The sequence below is a fragment of the Pocillopora damicornis genome, chromosome 6 (genome assembly GCF_964200805.1).
Source record: "Pocillopora damicornis chromosome 6, jaPocDami1.2, whole genome shotgun sequence".
NCBI lineage: Eukaryota > Metazoa > Cnidaria > Anthozoa > Scleractinia > Pocilloporidae > Pocillopora > Pocillopora damicornis.
This window is the reverse complement of record NC_142675.1, coordinates 6,677,501-6,699,942: the sequence shown is the minus strand read 5'-3', so window position 1 is coordinate 6,699,942 and position 22,442 is coordinate 6,677,501. Positions and strand designations below refer to the sequence as shown.

The 22,442-nt window shown below is 36.2% G+C and overlaps 2 protein-coding genes across 11 annotated transcripts in view; both read right to left on the bottom strand.

The window, feature by feature from the left end:
- Positions 1 to 5,739: 5,739 nt before the first annotated feature.
- The window catches only part of LOC149043664 (uncharacterized), a 203,361-nt gene continuing 186,658 nt past the window's right edge, over positions 5,740 to 22,442 (bottom strand). Inside the window, exon 11 of the transcript XR_016187944.1 lies at positions 5,740 to 8,393. The gene's annotated coding sequence lies outside the window, so the exon portion shown is untranslated. The remainder of the gene's footprint in view (positions 8,394 to 22,442) is intronic.
- The window catches only part of LOC149043665 (uncharacterized), a 191,601-nt gene continuing 182,995 nt past the window's right edge, over positions 13,837 to 22,442 (bottom strand). For 2 of the 10 annotated variants that reach the window (XM_089210621.1, XM_089210623.1), the window contains exons 2-8: positions 22,403 to 22,442; positions 18,101 to 18,200; positions 17,846 to 17,946; positions 17,545 to 17,616; positions 16,676 to 16,836; positions 15,731 to 15,871; positions 13,837 to 14,435 (exon numbers count right to left, since the gene is read on the bottom strand). The exon at positions 22,403 to 22,442 is cut by the window's right edge. In XM_089210621.1, the coding sequence (XP_089066747.1) occupies positions 14,323 to 14,435; positions 15,731 to 15,871; positions 16,676 to 16,836; positions 17,545 to 17,616; positions 17,846 to 17,946; positions 18,101 to 18,148 (636 nt within the window). In that variant the 5' untranslated portion in view covers positions 18,149 to 18,200; positions 22,403 to 22,442 and the 3' untranslated portion in view covers positions 13,837 to 14,322. Of the gene's footprint in view, positions 14,436 to 15,319; positions 15,405 to 15,730; positions 15,872 to 16,675; positions 16,837 to 17,544; positions 17,617 to 17,845; positions 17,947 to 18,100; positions 18,201 to 19,734; positions 19,845 to 20,145; positions 20,285 to 20,876; positions 21,036 to 22,402 lie in introns of those variants that run through there. The other 8 variants (XR_016187952.1, XR_016187951.1, XR_016187953.1 and 5 more) reach the window with 8 other exon arrangements.

Below are 22,442 nucleotides of genomic sequence, written 5' to 3'. Positions count from 1 at the left end.
TCTACACCTTACTCAATAAACACTTCGGTTCTACCATTAACCATACATAGGATTCTATTTTTAGTCGGGCGACCGACCATAGGTTTACCCTCGGGTTTCTCCACAAAGCTCAGTTACGTGCAATGGCGAATACCGCAGACACGTAATGGAGGCGCAACCTTCTTTCCACTATATCGAACGTGGCGGATTTGTCGAATATCTTAGCGAATGGTGTCATCTTTTCTACGCTCAAGCATACAGACTCACGCATCGTTCGCGGTAGACCCACTCGAAAGGATGGTTTGTGTAATGAGCGTATATTTCGAAACGGGTCGTTCCGCGAACTCAAAATAGCAAAAGAATCAAATGATTTAGCGAAGGTCTCACTAGAATCAAACCAGAAATCAAATAAGTTATCAGAGAACAGAAAATGTGGACAGAGTGACCTAAGAACATTTGCTGATTAAGACAAGGTGCCTCGTTATCAAATTCTAGGAAACGACGACAAAGATGCCATGTTGGACTTTCATCAGAGTGAGGATAAACGTAATTTTTATATTTATGTGACCTCTATTGTGATTATTAAGCTTACATTCGTTATGTTTTTGCTCAAAAAGAGTACATTACCAGCTATTATTTTTCCATTTGTTCCATTAGTTTTGTCGCTTTTGTGCGTATATTATATTCGCATATTGTTGAGCAGGAATGTTTGTTTGGCACCAAACGAAGTGGTGTCAAATGAATGTGATGATGTATTGGACAATGCAGCGCCATGTATAGAACAAAAGTGTGGCGAACCAGCGTTGTGTACACAACAAAATGATGTTGCAAAAGAAATAAAATTGCAAAAGAATTCAGGTCTCGTTATGCGATGTTTGTGAATCATTGTAATATTAACAATGGTGATTACCATGTGCGGAGACGATTCGATCGTGAGCCCAGCAGAATACCTGTAAAATCAAAGTGCTCTGTGAGCAAACTCGTGAATTGACACATGATTTTTTGGATTATGTTTAATGTTATCTGGTTTAGGGAATTTTGTGGTTGATTTTCATATCTAGAGTACGAGCAGTAGTTCAGTGTTCGCTAATGTAGCAAAGAAACAAAGTAACGTTAGGATAAGAAGGCATTACAACTGAAGTGATCATGCCATTACATTTGACAAGGGTGGATGATGTCATGTGTTTTAAACGTATATCATTTTTGTTTCTGGTTCAAAAGAAAAGGTTGGAAGTAAATGAGGGTGAAAAGTGAAATTTACTGTCTATCATTGTAAATGTTGGAAAATCAAAGCAGTACTGTCATAATGAAAACATTAACGATTCCCTCTTTATCAAATGAGACAAACGGGAACGAGTTTTGAGTGATATAACTAAGCCAAGACTGCCATCGTCATTTTGGATCTCCGCCTGGGTAGATTTAGTCACGTGCTAGGCAACGTATAATCAAGAACAAGATAGAATTTCATTTCAGGCCCATTTATCAATTTTGTGGTGTATAACTTTCGCATTTTAGAACGTAATATTTATTTTGAATCTTCAAGTTGTCTTGAAACTTAGAAGAAAATTGTTCTTTAAGAATTCGCTGAAAATCGGTAGCTAAAATTGTTTGTTTAGGTGTTATTTGATTTTCGTGTTAACTTGTAATTTCGTCAGTCGCCGGTGTCCCAGCGGATTCGGACCCCCCCTAGATTTGGACCCCCCGGTCCAAATCCGTTAGCGGATAAGGACCCCCCCGGTCCAGATCCGCTAGCGGATATGGACCCCCCTCCGCGGATTTGGACCCCTTAACAAAACTGAGTGAAAACATCATCCTTAATGTTCTAATAAAAATGGATGATACTTTACGTTCCAGAGCGTACTAAAGTATGTTTTCAATTCAAAACATGCGTATCGTTAATGCATACGAACTGGCATCCCGTCGGATGTTTCTTTTGACCAAGGGAAAATGGGCAAGAATTTAGTTTGATGTCTGGAGAGAGGTCGTTTTTTAACCTTTTCCGCGATAGTCGAACACCGTTAGATTCAATAAGAAACAAACTTGTGACACTAATTTATTTTGTCATTGTTCAATGCCCGAGTGTTGGGACGACATGTTACAGTGCGAGGGATTTAAGACTGCCTCGGAGGACGAGTGGCTTAGCATTGTCTGCAGATTGCCAGACTCTAGACGTCTTCGTAATTGTTAAGGTGTTATTCTCGGATCCCTCAACAGTTAATAATCGTTAAAATTAGAAAATAAGATTGAGTTCGATGTAATAGTCTCCACTTTTGTTAAGACGTTGACATTAACGTTGATTTGCATCTGAAAATAAGCTGAGAGTTCCAATAGTTCAGAATAGAAACATTTTTACTTATTATAGGCTTTACGAAAGACTTGTAATAGGAGTAGTTTCTTCGTTCTTGTTCAAAAACTGTTTAATGTTATTATTTTAGAAAATTAGACTGAGTTATTTTTGTGACTGGACGCAATAGTCTCCACTATTGTTATGACGTTTCGTAACAATGTTGATTCGCATCAGAAGAAGCAAAGATTTATTGCAACAATTTCAATAGTTCGAATGCAGTAGTTTGTTCACATCTAATTCTTGCGTATACTGTTCGACTCGCTATAATGAATGCGATAGAATTGGAACGAAATGGCTGTTGTTGTTTTTTTTTACCTTCATTGAGGAAATTTTGTGTTGTGATTGAAAAGAACGTCGACAAAAAAGCTTGCAAATGGAATTAGTTACCAAATATGATACAAAGGATGCTTAAAAGGAAAGTTTGGTAGGGGGGTCTAAATCTGCGAAGGGGGGTCCATATCCGCCAGCGGATTTGGACCGGGGGGTTCCGAGATTCTCTATGCAAATCTTCACAATGGGGAATCTTTGAAAGCGGGAATCTTTATTATTATCTTCAGGGTTCAAAATAACAGCCGGTTGCCGTTTTAAAAGCTTTCTGGAAAAGTAAACAAGTAGAAAGTTTCGAAATTTGAAACGTGCTACAGGGAGTATTTTTGTTTACAGTATTCAGCTCTTACGTATTTGTTCAAGCGTAAAACATGCAAGTTTGTGTCCATACCGTCAATTTACCGTGTTTATGTTTCTGCACGTACATACTACTTTTAATCAAGATTTATTTTCCGCGAAATCCTGGTTAATGTAATGTTTAAAAAACGAGCAGGAGTGCTTTATCGGGTTTAAAACCACGAGGCGTAGCCAAGTGGTTTTTGACCCGATAAAACACGTGCATTAGCAAGGTGCTGTCGCTAATGTGGATAACAGGAAGGCTGTTGAAAAACTTTTCTCGCCACTGTACAGTAAAGCAGAAATATTTTGAAGCATGCAATCAGTATGTAAGCAAAAGCTTCCTGATTTTATCAAATATCAGTCGCGAAAGTCTGCTAGTAAATAATCACAAAGCCATTCATGGCTGACTGACTTACAAACTTTCCAAAACTTTTACTTGTTGCGAAATGATTCAGAGACATCCAATAACAATAACAAAGAGTCAAATGATTAGATACCCATAGCTAAGAAAGGAATTTTGTTTGACCGTATAGTTAACACATAAACGATTTCACTTGCTAAAAACAAGTTAAACTTTTACTGATGTAATAATGTAAAAAGAAACAGCTTTGCAGGAAAGTTGAATACGAAAAATTCAATCCAGTTGAATTCAGGATCAAAACGCAAATACTTCTCAAATTTTTCTTCCAGCTTTGTGTCAAATGAACTGAAAGTGATAAGAAACTTAGAAACTCAGAGCGAGGCCGGTTGACGACAGATGGAGACAGGAACGGCCAAATCAATGGCAGCCAAGAGGAAATTTCTTCTGTACATCAACACATTATCAGAACAAACATACGCTCATTAGTTCGATCGAATCAGAGAGACAAAATTTTACTTTTGCCTCTTGGAAGTGCTCAATAATAGTCGTATGAGGCTAATTCGATCTCAATTAATCTCTGGTTGTAATTGATGATCGTACAATAACCAAGCTTAAATTAAATGCACAGTATGATAACAGAGGAATAAAACTCCAGTTTTAAGTTGGACGATTACAGAACGAAGTAAAACAGTTCTAGAAAGTGTAATTTAAGGCTTGCATTATAAGTTAAGCTTTCTCACTTTTTCATTTACCAGAGCCAGAGTCTACCAAAGTATCATCGTACGTAAACATGATCCAAGACTTCGCAACAACATACCGGGACTCAGTCCTTGTCGCACCCACAAGTCACGCATGCATGCATTCATAAGTAGTTTCCATAATAAAAGATTCAGAACATCTCGAAAACATTTTCAGGAACATTCACGGCTGATGTTTTCTCACTAATTTGTCCAAGGTTTTTTTTACTCTTAGATGTAACTCTATATAAAACAATTTGATTAGGAGCTCGAGATTTCTATCGCGTGATAGTTCAACGGTCGGTGCGTAAGAGTAAGAATAGATGAAACGATATCAATTTGCATCTTACAGAGTTAACTCTGTTGTATGAAAAATTAGTCTTACTACCAAACACAAGACGCAAAGCGCAAACTGATTTCACAGGGAAAGTAGCTGTTTCTCACAAAAGGATCCTGTTTTTCAAACTAGATGTTTTTATCCTCAAATTTTGTTTGGTATTCTAGAAGATTATTATCGGCTGCAAGTCACTTTTCATGATCATCTGGGCGGAACTACAGAAAAATAACTTCACAGTAGTTTGCATACTAATAAACTCAAAGATGAATCCTTGAAGTAGTTCATCTGCAACCCATTATTTTCTCTCTCATATTCTCTCATCCTTCTGATAGTTTACTTAGTTATATGCTTCACGTTTAGGATGAATTGGCGCGACGTTATTTTAAGACTATGTGACAATGCTTTTTAAAAATAACTCGGCTGATTACCCACGAAATGCGTAGTTTGTTATGTACTTAAAAGTAAAACATTAAAAGTAGGTTTCGAAGACTACGAAACCTCGCGATAAATCAAGAGTTTAAAAATCTTTGTGACAATACTTTCTAAATATAATTCGGCTGATTGTCAACAAAATGCGTCGATTGTTATGTATCCAAAAGCAAAACATTTAGGGTAACTGAAAAAAAAACAACGAAGTTTAACGATAAATCAAGAGTTGGAGAAGAAGACTTTTGCTTGAAAAACAACTCTCTTTTGCAATATACAAGGATTGCTTAAAGATTGAAAAAATGCAAAGTTTTACTTTCAGTTTCGTTTGCATAACCTCCTCAAAACTAATTATGGTTTCCTGCATTAGCAAGGTGCTGTCGCTAATGTGGATAACAGGAACGCTGTTGAAAAAATTTCCTCGCCACTGTAGAGTAAAGCAGAAATATTCTGAAGCATGCAATCAGTATGTAAGCAAAAGCTTCCTGATTTGATCAAATATCAGTCGCGAAAGTCTGCTAATTAAATAATCACAAAGCCATTCATGGCTGACTGACTTACAAACTTTCCAAAATTTTTACTTGTTGCGAAATGATTCAGAGACATCCAATAACAATAAAAAAGAGTCAAATGATTAGATTCCTATAGCTAAGAGAGGAATTTTGTTTGACCGTATAGTTAACACATAAACGATTTCACTTGCTAAAAACAAGTTAAACTTTTACTGATGCAATGATGTCAAAAGAAACAACTTTGCAGGAAAGTTGAATACGAAAATTCAATGCAGTTGAATCAAAACGTAATTACCTCTCAAATTTTTCTTCCAGCTTCGTGTCAAATGAACTGAAAGTGATAACAAACTTAGAAACTCAGAGTGAGGCCGGTTGACGACAGATCGAGACAGGAACTACCAAATTAATGGCAGCCAAGAGGAAATTTCTTCTGTACATCAACACATTATCAGAACAAACATACGCTCATTAGTCCGATCGAATCAGAGACACAAAACTTTACTTTTGCCTCTTGGAAGTGCTCAATAATAGTCGTATGAGGCTAATTCGATCTCAATTAATCTCTGGTTGCAATTGATGTTCGTACAATGAACAAGCTTAAATTAAATGCACCGTATGATCATAGTGGAATAAAACTCCAGTTTTAATTTGGACGATTACAGAACGAAGTAAAACAGTTCTAGAAAGTGTAATTTAAGGCTCGGATAATGAGTTAAATTTCCTCACTTTTTCATATACCAGAGTCAGAGTGTACCAAAGTATCATCGTACGTAAACATGATCCAAGACTTCGCAACAACATACCGTAACTCAGTCCTTGTCGCACCCACAAGTCACGCATGCATGCATTCATAAGTGATTTCCATAATAAAAGATTCACAGCATCTCGAAAACAATTTCAGGAACATTCACGGCTGATGTTTTCCCGCAAATTTGTCCACGATTTTTTACTCTTAGATGAAACTCTATATAAAACAATTTGATTAGGAGCTCGAGATTTCTATTGCGTGATAGTTCAACGGTCGGTGCATAACAGTGAGAATAAACAAAAAGATATCAATTTGCATCTTACTGAGTTAACTCTGTTGTATTAAAAATTAAAGTCCTACTACCAAACGCATGACTCGAAGCAAACCTGATTTCACAGGGAAAGTAGCCGTTTCTCACGAAAGGATCCTGTTTTTCAAACTAGATGTTTTTATCCTCAAATTTTGTTTGGTATTCTAGAAAGATTATTATCGGCTGCAAGTCATTTTTCATGATCATCTAGGCAGAACCACAGAAAAATAGCTTCACAGGAGTTTGCATATTAATTATCAGGGATGAATCCTTGAAGTACTTCATCTGCAGTCCATGTCTATATTTTAGTTGATTATTTTCTCTCTTATATTTATCCATCTCTGTTAATTTTCTTTGTTGTATGCTCCAAGTTTGGAATCAGTTGGCGCGGCAATATTTTAAAACTGTGTGACAATGCTTTTTAAATATAATTCGGCTGATTGCCCACAAATTGCGTAGTTTGTTATGTACCCAGAAGCAAAACATTAAAAGTAACTGACAAAGACTACGAAGCCTAACGATAAATCAAGAGTAAGAGAAGAAAACCTTTGCTTGAAAAGCAAGTCTCTTACAATATTTAAAGATTGCGTAGAAGATTGAGAAATGCGAAGTTTTATTGTTAGTTTCGTTAGCGTAACCTCCTCAAAACTAATTACGATTTCCTGCATTAGCATGGTGCTGTCGCTTATGAAGATCACAGGAAAGCCGTTAAGAAAATTTGGTCGCCACTGTCAAAGTAAAAAAGAGCTTGTAGAAGCATGCAATCAGTATGTAAGCAAAAGCTTCCTGACTTTATCACATATCAGTCGCAAAAGTCAGTTCAATAACCGCAAAGCCATTCATGGCTGACTGACTTACAAACTTTCCAAACCTTTTTCTTCTTGCAAAAGGATTCAAAGACATCCAGTACGAATAAAAAAGACTCAAATGATTAGAGTCCTGTGGCTAAGACAGGAATTTGTTTAACCATAGCAGTAACACATAAACGATTTCCCTTGCTGAAAACAAAGTTTAAAAAGTTTTACCTATGTGTTAATCTCAAAACAAACAACTTTGCAGGGAAGTTGAAGACGAAAACTTCAATCCAGTCGTGTTCACGATCAAAACGCAAATACCTCTCAAATTTTTCTTCCAGCTTTGTTTCAAATGGAATATAAGAGTTTTTATGAACTACTCAATAAACTTTAAATTGATGACAAACTTAGAGACTCGGAGCGAGGCCAGCTGACGGCAGATCGAGACAGGAACGGCCAATATAAAAGCAGCAACGAAGAAAAATTTCTTATGTATATAAACCCGTTTTCAGAAAAAAATACGTCCATTAGTCCGATCGAATCAGAGAAACAAAACTTTTTACTTTCACCTCTTTAAAGTGCTCCATAATGGTCGAATGAGGCTAAATCAATTTCAAAATTTCACTGGTTGCAGGTGATGATCACATAATAAACAAGCTTTCAATGTACAATATGATCGTAAGCGTATAAAACTCCAGCTTTAGTGACAATGACAGAATTAAGTAAAGTAGCTATAAAAGGTGTAATTTAAGGCTCGGATGATAAGTTAAGTTTTCCTTCATTTCATTCACCAGAGCCAGAGTCTACCAAAAGTATCATCGCAACGTAGAAATGATCCAAGACTACGCAACAACATACCGTGAATCAGTCCTTGTCGCACCCACAAGTCACGCATGCATGCATTCATTGGTAATTTCGACAATAATAGATTTACCACATCTCGAAAACATATTCTGGAACACTCACGGCTGGTGTTATTCCGTAAATTTGTCCAAGGTATAATGTCTCTTTGCAAATCCTTTCAAGAATGTAAGTTACCATGGATGCGGAGTAAGGAAAACATCACAGACAAAAGTAATGATATCCAATAAAGAAATACCTGAGTCAGATCTCTATGCCTCCTTTTTTATAATTCTTTCCTTCTTCTTTCTTTTTGTTTGGGTTCTTCCTAAAAAGCTGGAGCATAACAGCGAGAATAAATAAAAAAGTAACAATTTGCATCTCACCGAGTAAACTCTGTTGTAAGAACAATTAAAGTCCTACTACCAAACGCATGACTTAAAGCGGAAACTGATTTCACAGGGAAAGTAGCCGTTTCTCATGATATTTTTATCGTTAAGTTTTGTTTGGTATCCAAGAAGATTAGTATCTGCTGGAGGTCATTTTTTGTGATCACCTGGGCAGAATCACTCAAAGTAAGAGAAAAAATAGATTCACGGTTTTTGCATAACAAAAACTCTAGCATGATTGCCGACGAGATGCGTTCTATCATGTACCCAAAAGCAAAACATTTAAGGTAACCTACGAAGACTACGAAATCTACGACGAATCAAGAGTTAGAGGAGAAATCTTTTGCTTGAAAAGCAAGTCTTGACTGTCATATACTTAACTGTCAAGATTGCGTAGAAAATCTAGAAATGAGAAGTTTTATTTTTAGTTTCGTTTGCATAACCTCCTCAAAACTAATTACGGTTTCCTGCATTAGCATGGAGCTGTCGCTAATGTAGATCACAGGACAGGCGTTAAGAAACTTTTCTCGCCACTGTAAGTGTAAAACAGAGCTATTTCGAAGCATGTAATCAGTATATAAGCGAAAGCTTCCTAATTTTATCAAATAACAGTCGCGAAAGACAGCCGGCTAAGTAGGCACAAAGCCATTCATGGCTGACGGACTTACAAACTTTCCAAATTTTTTTTTTTTTGAAAAACGATTCAAAGATATCCAAAAAGAATAAGAAAGACTCGAATCATCAGAAGGAATTTGACCGTAAAGGTAACACATAAACGATTTCACTTGCTGAAAACAAAGTCAAACTTTTACTGGTGTTATAATCTCAAAACAGACAACTTTGCGGGAAGTTGAATAAGAAAACTTCAATCCAGTTGTGTTCACGATCAAAACGCAAATACCTCACACAATTTTTCTTCCAGCTTTGTTTCAAATGAGCTGTAAGAGTTTTTATAAACTACTCAATCAACTTGAAAGTGATGACGAACTTAGAAGCTCAGAGCGAGGCCGGTTGGCGAAAGATGGAGACAGGAACTGCCAAATTAATAGCAGCAACGAGGAAATTTCTTCTGTATACGAACACATTCTCAGAACAAACATACGCTCATTAGTTCGATCGAATCAGAAAGACAAAATTTTACTTTTGCCCTTTGGAAGTGCTCTATAAATAGTCGTATTAGGCTAATTCGATCTCAGTTAATCACTGGTTGCAATTGATGATCGTACAAGAAACAAGCTTAGATTAAATATGCAGTAGCATAATAATCGTCTAAAACTCCAGTGTTAAGTTGGACGATGACAGAGCGAAGTAAAACAGTTATAGAAAGTGTAATTTAAGGCTCGGTTAATAATTTATGCTTCTCACTTTTTCATTTACCAGAGCCAGAGTCTACCAAAGTATCATCGCAACGTAGAAATGATCCAAGACTACGCAACAACATACCCTGGATCAGTTCGTGTCGCACCCACAAGTCACGCATACATGCATTTATAAGTAATTTCCATAATAATAGATTCACAACATCTCGAAAACATTTTCGGGAACATTCACGGCTGATGTTTTTCCGCAAATTTGTCCAAGGTGTAATCTTCGCAAAGGTGTAAGCTACCTTGGACGCGGAGCAAAGAAAACGCACGTACATCACAGACAATCGTAATTATGTCGAATAATGAAATACCCGAGTCAAATCTCCATGCCTCCTTTATAATTCTTCTTTCTTCTTTATTTGTTTGGGTTCTTCCTAAATACCTTTTTGACTCTCAGATGTAACTCTCTTTGAAACAGTTAGAGTAGAACCTCGAGATTTCTATCGTGTGATAATTCAACGATCGGGGCATAACAGTGAGAATTAATAAAACAAAAACGATTTGCATCTTACTGAGTAACTCTGCTGTCTGTAAAATTAAAGTTCTACTACAAAACGCATGACCTAAAGCAAAACTGATTTCACACGGAAAGCAGTTTTTCAAACCAGATGTTTTTATCGTTAAATTTTGTTTGGTATTCTAATAGATGATTATCTGCTGAAAGTCAATTTTCATGATCATCTGAGCAGAACCACAGCAAAATAACATCACATGAGTTTGCATGTTCTAAACTCAAAAATGAATCCTTGTAGTGGTTCATCTGCAATCCATGTCTACATTTTAATTGATTATTTTCTCTCTTATATTTTTCCATCTCTGATAAAGATGAGTTGGCGCGGCATTTTTTTCAATCTTCGTGACAATACTTTCTAAATATAATTCGGCTTATTGCCCACAAAATGCGTTGATTGTTATGTATCCAAAAGCAAAACATTTAAGGTAACTGACGAGGATTACGAAGTCTAACGATAAATCAAGAGTTAGAGAAGAAGACTTTTGCTTGAAAAACAACTCTCTTTTGCAATATACAAGGATTGCGTAAAAGATCAAGAAATGCAAAACTTTACTTTCAGTTTCGTTTGCATAACCTCCTCAAAACTAATTACGGTTTCCTGCATTAACATGGTGCTGTCGCTAATATGGATCGCAGGAAAGCCGTTAAAAAAATTTTCTCGCCACTGTAAAAGTAAAACAGAAAGATTTTGAAGCATGCAATCAGTATATAGGCAAGAGCTTCCTGATTTTATCAAATATCAGTCGCGAAAGTCTGCTAATTAAATAATCACAAAGCCATTCAGGTCTGACTAACTTTCCAAACTTTTCAAAACTTTTACTTGTTGCGAAATGATTCAAAGACATCCAATAACAATAAAAAAGACTTAAATGATTAGATACCTATAGCTAAGAAAGGAATTTTGTTTGACCGTATAGTTAACACATAAATGATTTCACTTGCTGTAAACAAAGTTAAACTTTTGCTGATGTAGTAATCTCAAAAGAAACAACTTTGGGGTAAAGTTGAATACGAAAACTTCAATCCAGTTGAATTCACGATCAAAACGCAATTACCTCTCAAATTTTTCTTCCAGCTTTGTGTCAAATTAACTGAAAGTGATAACAAACTTAGAGACTCAGAGCGAGGCCGGTTGAAAACAGATCGAGACAGGAACGGCCAAATTAATGGCAGCGACGAGGAAATTTCTTCTGTATATGAAAACATTCTCAGAAAAAACATACGCTCATAAGTTCGATCGAATCGGAGACAAAATTTTATTTTTGCCTATTGGAAGTGCTCAATAATAGTCGTATGAGGCTAATTCAATCTCGATTAATCTCTGGTTGCAATTGATGTTCGTACAATAAACAAGCTTAAATAAATGTACGGTATGATCATAAGGGAATAAAACTCTAGTGTTAAGTCGGGCGATTACAGAACGAAGTAAAACAGTTATAGGAGGTGTATTTTAAGGCTCGAATAATAACTTAATTTTTTTTCACTTTTTCATTTAATAGAGCCAGAGTCAACCCAATTTCTCTTGCAAATCTTCGCAAGGGTGTAAGCTCCCTTGGACGCGAAGCATAGAAAACATTACAGACAACAGTAATGATATCTAATGCTGAAATACCCAAGTCAGATCTCCAAGCCTCCTCTCTTTGCTTGGAAAGTAAGTCTCTTTTACAATATTTAAAGATTGCGTAGGAGATTGAGAAATGCAAAGTTTTACTTTCAGTTTCGTTAGCATAACCTCCTTAGAAAACTAGTCACTGTTTCCTGCATTAACATGGAGCTGTCTTTAATGTAGATCACAGGAGAGCCGTTAAGAAAATTTTTTTGCCACTGTCAAAGTAAAAATAGCTTTGTCGAAACACGTAATCAGCATTTAGGCAAAACCTTCCTGACTTCATCAAATATCAATCGCAATACTTAGTTCAATAACCGCAAAGCCATTCATGGCTGACTGACTTACAAACTTTCCAAAACTTTTTCTTGTCGCAACATGATTAAAAAACATCCAATACGAATAAAAAGACTTAAATGATTAGAGTCCTAAAGCTAAGAAAGGAATTATGTTTGGCCGTAACGGTAACACATAAATGATTTCACATGTTGAAAACAAAGTTTAAAAAGTTTTACTACTGTAATACTCTCAAAACAAACAACTTTGCGGAAAGTTGAAAAGGAAACCTTTAATCAGAACTTGAATGCCTCTAAAATTCCTGGTCCACACTTTTCGTGAATGAACTTTGAAAGTTCGTTCAGAACAAATCAGTTTGAAAGTGATCACAAAACTGAGAGCCAACCTGTTTCCCGTTTGCTGATCAGTCGACAACGGATCGAGACAGGAACTGCCGAAGTTAACGCTCGCTACGAAGATATTTTTCTGTATGTGCATGTACACATTTTCAAAGCAAGCATCTTCCAGACAAATCAAAGAGATCAAATGTTATTTTTTCCTTTTCTACGTGCTCTATAATGGTCGTACACGGCTGTTTCAATCTCAGAATATCACTGGTTGATAATCGCATAATAACTCGGTAAGCTTTAAATTTACAGTATGATTATAAGAGTATTGAACTCCAGCTTAAGTTTAACAATGACAGAACCAAGTAAAATAGCGATAAAATGTTTCATTTAAGGCTCGAATATTAAAAAAAGTTTTCTCACCTTTCATCTACCAGAGCCACTGTGTACCAAAGTATAGTCGCAAGGTGGAAATGCTCTCTGACAACAACGTACCGCGAGTTAGTTTATGTAGCACTCACAAGTCACGCATGAATGCCATCATAAGCAATTTCCATGGTAAAAGATACACAACATTTCGAAAGAATTTTCTGGAACATTCACAGCTGATGTTTTTCCGCGAACTTGAACAAGCTACTATTTGTTTTGTAAATCACTCCGAGCGAGTTGTTCTCCGGGGGGTGAGAAATTTCATTCTTTTTTTAAAACGCCAGAGTTCAGAATTCATGGGTGTAAAAGCGGACTTGCTGATTGTTGCGAAGGCACGAATAAATGATGGTTTTTGCTAAATCGGTTGGAATCTTGACCGGTATAAATTGGCGAGGCCATTATTATGGCTAGACAATCCTCCCTGGTCATCGAAAGATGATAAACTTAGGTAGAAGAAACGCATTTATTCGAAGTAGTCAGCTTCCAACCTAAAAGCGGTCCTTAACCTCATCACATTGACGATATTCACGTAAAACACGGCAAACGCTGCCAACATGAGGCGGACAAAGTTGATAAGGTGAATTGTTTGGAATTCAATTGACACAGAGCCACGGAATTGTAAAATAGGTATTTAGCAATATGAATCCAATCAACGGGAAACTCTTATTCGAACGTACCCGATGCCCATCTGATTGCCCTTTGATTCAGAGACATCGATTTTGTCGAAGTTCTCGTTGGGCTGAAAGCAAAACTTGGAATCCAAACATTGCCCCAAGCAATTGCAAAACTCACCAAAATTTGCATGTCAAACTTGATCCAAAAATAGAACTTGTTATACTGAAAAGCGGATACAACGTTACCTTTTGTTTTATTGGTGTAAAATCAAAGATATAACTGTATAAATCAAACACGAAATTCAAAACTTTGAATCTTTATACTTTTACACGAATATATTTTCAAAGGCTTTAACATTTTTTTCCGGTCCAATAATTTGTTGTGTTCGTCTTCCATATGTGAGCTCACGAGACCTTGGTCATAGACTGTTTACCTCTGATGGTTTGAGAAGTCCATGCGATGCAATTACCTCCTCGTTTGCGAACAATTTTACTGGCTGACGCCAAAAGAGAATGTAGGCATGTCTTGACTGACCTTTGTTTCTTGCCACCCTAAAATTTGCTAGTTCCCAGTCTTTTTGCGCGGCCGAGGGTTTCGCGAGAGATTAGCACTATATTAACAAAGGGAACGATGAGAAACGAACGAAAATCTTTTTACACGTGGACCTCTCGAGCACTACCTAAATATCTAAAATAAGAGAGACAACTAAGAACGAGTCAGCCTCAGAATGGCATAGGATCATTCGCACTTTCCCAGCAGACAACATCATTTATACCCAGTGCAGGGCGAGTTACTAACGGGTCCATTCTTCCATCATACAAACCGAACACACCTCCTGTTGGAAAATCAGACACACCCTATCAGACGTGTGCGAAATTCGCATGACAATGTTACAAATCAGGTCTTGCCATTTTCAAAGGATTGGTAACACCATCCTCTGAGCAAAAATATGAAAGTTTATGACCTGTGGATGTTGTCGTATTCAGTCTTCCATCAAAAGATATATCTTATCAGAATTCTTGGTTTGTTGTATCGGTAACTATTTTTACTAGTCGTGACATATTTTGTCGATCAAGCAGGGCGAGTCCAAACACAAACTATGAGTAAAAATACCCAGCGGTACTACACACCAAAACGTCTCATAAGTTATTGCCCAACTGCTTTATTTCATGGGCAAAAAGTGGGAAAAGCGACGCAAATAGAGAAGTGCAGCACGCGCAGCCAACCGATTAAACAAGTTTTTTTACAGTACAAAATAACCAAATGTACAATATCACAGGAAATTTTTTACTAGATTCGTGCGTTAATTGTACTCTACTTAGTGCAATTGAAAAATAATGAGCAATTATTGGATGAGGTTGAGCACAATATCATAAATTAACAATGCCGGGGTCTGAGTTATCTGCCGAAGCCGAAAGCCGAGGCAGATAACACAGATGCCAGGTTTGATAATTTATAATATCATGCTACAACCAAAGTCAATAACTGAATAATCATTTATTTTTTGAAACAATTTGCTAAAGAAGAATCTTCTCTCTGATTTTGCAAGAGTTTGAGAACACTACACGGACGAAGGGCTTGGACACTAGGCAGAATTTAAACGCGACACGAGAAACCAATATCTGCTATTGTATATCGAATGTATGCTCTCGACCAATCAGTCTTCATAGTAAGTCTAACGTATAATAATTTTGCTTCCACGCGAAAGAAAGTACATACCACATGCAACCATAGTACATGTCACGGACCACTGATACTTCTACGAGGGATCAAAAATGGGATCTCAAGGTTGCAATTTACCTACCTGGTTGAGAAAAATATCATGGTATGTACAATTATTTACCAAAGCCGATAGCCAAGTTCAGTAATCGTTTTTTTCCTCTTTTTCATTTGATTAATGAGTTTCGTTTTCCACATCATTTCCCAAAATCACTTGTTGACAACTTAAGGTGATGTACCTTTTTCCTTCAGGCTGACAAGCGCACAACCACGCATGAGCAGAATATCATTGCAGGGAAATCGCATTTCCAAGAAATTACCTTTGAGAAACCATTATTTTCAAGGTATGCAGGCTCTTAGCCATAGGGAAGGAAGTATTTATCACAGATGATGTTGATAAATTGTACTCACCAGTATGAATATAAAGTATTCTGTGACCCTTAAATCGCCCTGGGTTGGTGTTCATCTCGTGTAGCATTCCTCTAATGGCTTTGACGTTGTACACGGGGTCCACCATAATTCCAGTTGTTCTGGATATCTCCACAATGTCCTCTTCATTAACAGATACAAAGATTTCAGGGTTCGTAAGGAGCGAATTCAAATGCAAATGGTTAAGAAAAATTTAAATCATGTTTTTATTTGGTAATCAAGCAATTTCGAATGTATTTTGGAATAAATTAGGAATAAATAAGCAATAAATTATAATAATTAGGGATATAATTATCCATTATTATTGTCTTGCACAAACCTTTGGTAAAGAGGGGGGGAGGGGTGGGGGCAGGTAAACTTTGAGGTCTGAAACATCATTGAGTGATCATTCCTTCTAAATTGTAAAACAGATACACTGATCACTTGTTAACAGAGTACATATAATTTTAACTTTCAGCCATAAAATTTCAGCTTTTAATTCGCACTGAAATAAATCAACATGCTGTCAGCCAGAGAGCATTCTGAAAACAAATTTTCCTTATTTGGCGTTAGTACAGGATCAAAAAGAAATGAGGGGCAAACTTTTTTTTCATATTTTCGAGTTTTGTAAAGGTTATTTACAAATAGATAGAAATAACTCTTTTCAACTTGCATGTCATTTCAGTACCAAAATAAGCAGGTTATTATTTAATATATTATGTAGAAGACTACAAGAAACCCATCCTTTTGGGCAAAGTCTATAAAAGTTGTGTGACTCAAAAAGGAAAAAAAGAGTGACGAAAAGTTAGTGCGCTGTTGGGAGCTTACATCAATTTTTTAAATTTTTTTTTTCAATTTGCCTGACAGACATCTCCAAAAAGGAGGGACTGCTTGTAGTCTAATTATGAAGAAACCAAAATCTGCGAAACTATTTGAATCAACACCAACCTAACTCTTCTTCAGTGGATTTGCCATAGCCCTGTCCTTTGTATCCATCAATAATATCAATTAACTCTTCTGCTTGAACATCTAGTCCACCTATTTGAAGATCTTCATTGATTTTCTGGTAAAAATATGCTGCATCATCACACACGTTCACTGCATGACACCTGTGAATAAATGACAATGATGTTACTATTAAAGGTCTCAATTAGTCTCCAGTGTTCAAAGAAAATAAGAGAAAAATTCTAGAAAGATTTAAAGGCCTGTGAGAAATTCTCCAGAACCACAATCTCTTTGTCTGAAGTCTTAAGCATGTATAGCTTAGGTAGTTGCAGAAATTTTTTATCAGCCTATAGGTTGAGAATAAAGCTTTTTCATAACATTCATGAAATAGTTTGTCAGGGGTTCTTGAAAGGTGATATAGCATTTCAATGGAAACTATAACAAAATACTCTAATGTGATTGGTCTTCACCAGCCCAATTTAAGCACAAATAGGACAGTGTGTGTCATGCTTCTGTCTGAAAAGTGTAATAGAACAGTTGATGCATCATGCCTGTATGAGTCGATAGCATATGTCATGTACACACCTTGTTATGAAAATGCACAACCAATACATTCAGTTTCTTTCTCAAATTTGTCATAGTTTTGATAAATTGGTAACAGGACTTAGTGTTAACATTAATATAACCGACTCAGACAGTCATCTGATTGTATTAATCACTTGTAAGATAACAGACTGAATTGAATTCCACTCAGTCCTATTATTATTATTATTATTATTATTATTATTATTATTATTATTATTATTATCATTCCTAAGACCAGTAAATCCCTGGATGTAAATTTAATGAAAAAAATTTTAAAAAAATCAAACCCTTTAGATGAAGAAAAGCAATGGTGGCAGTGTTGCCATAAATGATTGCAGAGCTCTGTATATGCAGGCCTCCTGAGATGCAAACAGCAAGAAGAAAAGACAAAGAGTGCTGGTCAAATGACAAAATCCTTAATGACTAAGTGGGGACAAGCCAGACTGGAAAATATTTGGCTCCTGGTCATAATGAACAGATTAGTCAGAGAAAGGGTCTATATGTCATGACCTTGAGCCAGATTTTTTCTTGTCCAGTCCTTCCACACAGTCAAGAAAGAAAATATCAATATTGTAATTTAGAGCTTACTTGAGTTTTGATCCTGTTAAATAGTTACCAATGGCAATTCCTGATGCACTTCCACCACTGCCAACTGTAACAACAATGTCATCAAAATTCTTCAGCACATTCTGAAACAAACAAAGCCAGCTTTTTGACAGATATCCAGAATAAAATATTTTAACAAACAGGCTTTTGTGTGATCAGTGTTTAACTGCATTCATCACCTCTTGGCCAGAAATGCACAAAATGAGCACACAATGCAGAAAAAGCTTGTAATTTTACCTGATCTATCATTTCTTGAAATGCTGCTAAGTAACCAAACATCCTCATGTAAGAGGAGCCTCCAACTTCAATCAGATAAGCTGATGAGCCCTGTTCTTTCCTGAAAAAAAAAAGCAAACAAAGTCAGTAGGAAGGAACTTTAACATCTACAAACATGCCTTGGCATACATGCTGGGTTTTCATTGAGAAACCGAAGCAGGTGAGGCAGGTAAGTAAGCAAGTAATTTGAGGAGAATATTCTCCATATCTGGGTCAAAAATAACCTAGCCCATCAAAACTTAGTTCAAGAATTCTCCAATATCTGCTGCCTTCTTTACTCACTGCATAATAATTATAATAACAACTCTCTTGAGTTTTCCTAGCATTTCCCCAGAGTCATACAAAAGAGCAGAATCAATTGGTCTCCTGAGTGGTTTATATAACCTCCTGGCCAACAAGAGATTTAGAATCACTTTAAAATAGGGAACGCCAAGAAAACATTTACCTTCATTACAAATTAATTAGGTGTTTTATTCCCCAAGAGTGATTAAGCAAACAGTATCATCCCTAATTTACACATTAAGGTCACATGAATAAAGGAAATGATCATCAACTACAGAAGCTCTCAAACAATCAGTGATTGTTTATCAGATTCTCCTTGTCAGCACTTTGGGAAATGTATAGAAAAGAGCATAGAGAACATGTATACTGATGTTAGGGTGTAAAGGCTTAACAGATGAAGATTTGCCTGATTCGCTGAACCTTTCACTCCCAAGATCTCATCAATAATTCTTACTGTACTGTGTGCCACACAACTCTTCTGAAGTTAGTTTGGAGAATATGGTATTATTCAAACTAATAATTCCTTAATTGATACTTTTCTTAAAGAATGCTTTAAAAGGCTTAAAGAATGGTTGACCTGTTTTATTCATTCCTCTGTTTCTTTTTCACCTGTGTTTTTCTTCACTAATAATTTATTATGCTATTTATTATTTGTTCATACAAATTGGGCTTCTTATATCCAGTTGCTTTCAGATTGTGGCAGAAGACTGGGACAAAGCAGTCAATTATCAAACTAAGGGGAGAGGGAGTGGGTCCAATCCACAATAGTCCATTTTACAGGTGTGTGCTTGGTTGCCAAGCCTTTCAACAGAAGTGAGGCTAATGGTGACCATGTTATGATACAAACCTTGCTGCTTTTCAAATGTAAATTACTTTGTTGTTAAGCTAACTAGTCTCTGTCACAACAAGGTCACCTACAGCCTCAATTCAAATCAAAGGCTTGGCAACTAAATACAGAACTGTAAAAAGGCCTAAACTTCTCAAGATTTCTGACATTCTAAGATTAGCACCTAAAAGGCTGCATTGTAGATATGACTCCATTTTCAATTCCTTTAACCCTTTCACTCCCATAAGTGACCAAGACAGAATTTCTCCTTACAATATCAATACAATATCAAGCAGGCAGGTGATGAGAATAGAGATGAATATTAATCTTGGGATTATTAGTTGATCCAATATCAAATTCTCTGAACTAACATCATAAGAATTGTATGGCAGATAGTAAGGAGAATTACTAATCAGATCTCGGGAGTGAAAGGGTTAAAAGAAACCACTTGAGAGCCAATAGCAGCTCCTGTAATATTTTTGCTTGCCTTCATGTTTTAGAAGATGCACTAAGGTGGTGGCCATCATGATTTTCATCAGTTTACACCCCAAAGATGGTAATGTTCAACTAAAATGTCCCAGGCATTACAGTAAATTCATGCAGTTTTTTTAAGCCTTTCAAGCAAGTTTTGCCAGTAAGATCTATCCCTGCAACTAAACCTGTTACTAGTACGTACATTAAAACACAGTCAATTCCACTGTAAAATGGCTGCAACACATATTTCTTCAAAAGAATTTCAATATTTTTATTGGCAATTATAACACAATAAGCTGGTCCATTACTGTCACTTAGAGACAGCTCTGTTTAAAAGTAAAGCCTAATGTCAGTTTGAGGTAGATTACTTTTAATGATTGCAACCATATTAGTGCCAAATTGCTAGGTTTTACAGTTCTCTGACCTTTCACTTACAGTTTTTCAGACACTTTCTCCATCATTTGTTTAAGGCCAGATTTGTACTGAAGCTGAGGAACAACAATAATTTGACTTCCAACCAATTTGTTTAAAAACAGGTTTCCTTCACAACCAATATCTGTGGTCTGCATGAAAAAAAAAAAGATCAAATGAAAGTTTCAATAAGTTTATTAACTTTCTCAGAGTTTCACCATCTATGTAAGGCAAAATTGGTGCCTTTTTTCTCTGAAATGAGCAACATTAGAGTAAAGATTAAACTTCTGTTAGCAGCCTGTTATACAGTTTTTTCTGTCTGGTTCAAATCTCAAAGAGACATCTGCTTAACTATAGTATGTAACAGTGTAATTGTGAATCTTGTCATCTCATCTTCATATGAGTCCACTGTTCAATGCAATGTGAGGAGCTTCTATTTCCCAAACAGATTCCATCTTTTGCAAATAAAAAAAGCAAAGATTGTAGGTTTTGAGCTTGGTAAAGAAATATAGAAAGATGTTTTTTCGTCTTGTTGCGAGTGTGGGAAAAGAAAAAGTGCTGAGATTCCATGTTATTGTGTGTTTGTTGAGTTGTCTTTGGTAATAGATCACATGGACGCCACTCTTTGTATGATTAATCATAAATTGTGCTTAGGGGTAACAGATCTTTGATCATGACTCAAGCTGCTTAAAATCTTCTGTATCAATTCTTTCCTAAAAAGTCAAGAGTAAATCAAATACTTGCCTGTTCAGGACTTCTTAAGAACAGGTAATAATCCAAACCAAGTTGTCTTGCAGCAACTACAGTGCTTCTGCAATGATTGGACTGGATTCCACCACAAGAAAATATTGTGTCACACTTCTTATCCAGGGCATCAGCCAACAAAAACTCCAGCTTATGAACCTAAAACAATATTGGCATAGCTGAATGAGACAAGCACAATTTAAGGTTACTCAGCAGTTGAGGATGCACTTAACCCTTTACACACTCAAATCAGTTTACATATTCTCCATACTGTTCTGTATAAATTTCCTAAAGTGCTGGCAAGGAGAATTTGTCTAACAATCAAGAGCTTCTTGAAGTAGGTGATCATTTGCCTTATTCCCATGACCTCAATATGCAATCCCGGCGTGATTTGTATGGAGAAATTAGATACTAGTCACTGAAAGGGTTAGTAAGAAAAATATATGAGATGACTTTGACCACAGGTACAGACGCAACTGAAGCTATGCATTTCCATATAATTTTGGTCACTTTACTCAGATGATTGCTAGGTAATATTACATTACTCTCGTTTGCATTAGAACTGTTATACTCTCTTTTGCATTTGTTTTAGCTTAACATCAGCTTCTACATTGCAATATTTTCAAACAATAGTGCTCATTCACAAATGTTCATTGCTCACATGCAAAATTCTAAGTTGAACCATCTTCAGCTGTCTCTTGATTGAGACCCTCAGCTATACAAAAAATATCATAAGCTGTAAAGACTTAAATTTGAGAGGATAAAAACTTGAAAACCAAAGTAGCGGTCACTGTAAAAAAAATGTCTGTACTCTCAAAAAAGGCCAGCAAAAATGTCACCTCTGTGAGCCTCCTCTCTCTTTGGTGTGAGCAGTTTAATTAGTACATAACATATTCATTCAAATGAATGCTACCCTTGAATAAATGTAGCATCATGATGTGATTAACGCTTCAATCACAGTTGGAAATTTTGAGTGAACCAGACACATCCTTTTGAATGTACCAGTTCTGATGCAAAATTGGGAATTTTAGAATGATATAAATCATACTCTTAGACAAGCACTAAAACATGTTTCTGTTTTTTAAAATTAAAATGGTCAGTTACCATACTATTGTTTGCAAGAAACAAATTGGATGTTTAATAAACACTGCCCTTGTATAAACACCACCCTAGAAGAAACACTACCCTAGAATAAACGCCAAACTTGAATCATGAAAAATTTAATAAACCCCACTGTGTTTGAGTAAATATGGTAAGTGTCATCTTCCACTGACTAGCACAGTCAGTGGATGCCAAACAAACTGTTGTCTTGTTTTCCTACTGAACTTAAAAAAGAGTTCTTCTTTAAACCACAGGCATTCCAAATAAATTGTGCAACCTCTTGCCTGGATCTCCTGTGACTGCACCAACCTCTAAGGTTCATCTTACTAAGGTCACTTATTTTTTTATGAAGTTAATGCCACATCTTAATATTAATTTTATTAATTAAAAATGTTGATCAAGAGCTGACTTTCTAAGATGTGTACCTTGTTTCAAGACAGAGTGCTTCCTGTCATGTCATCCCTT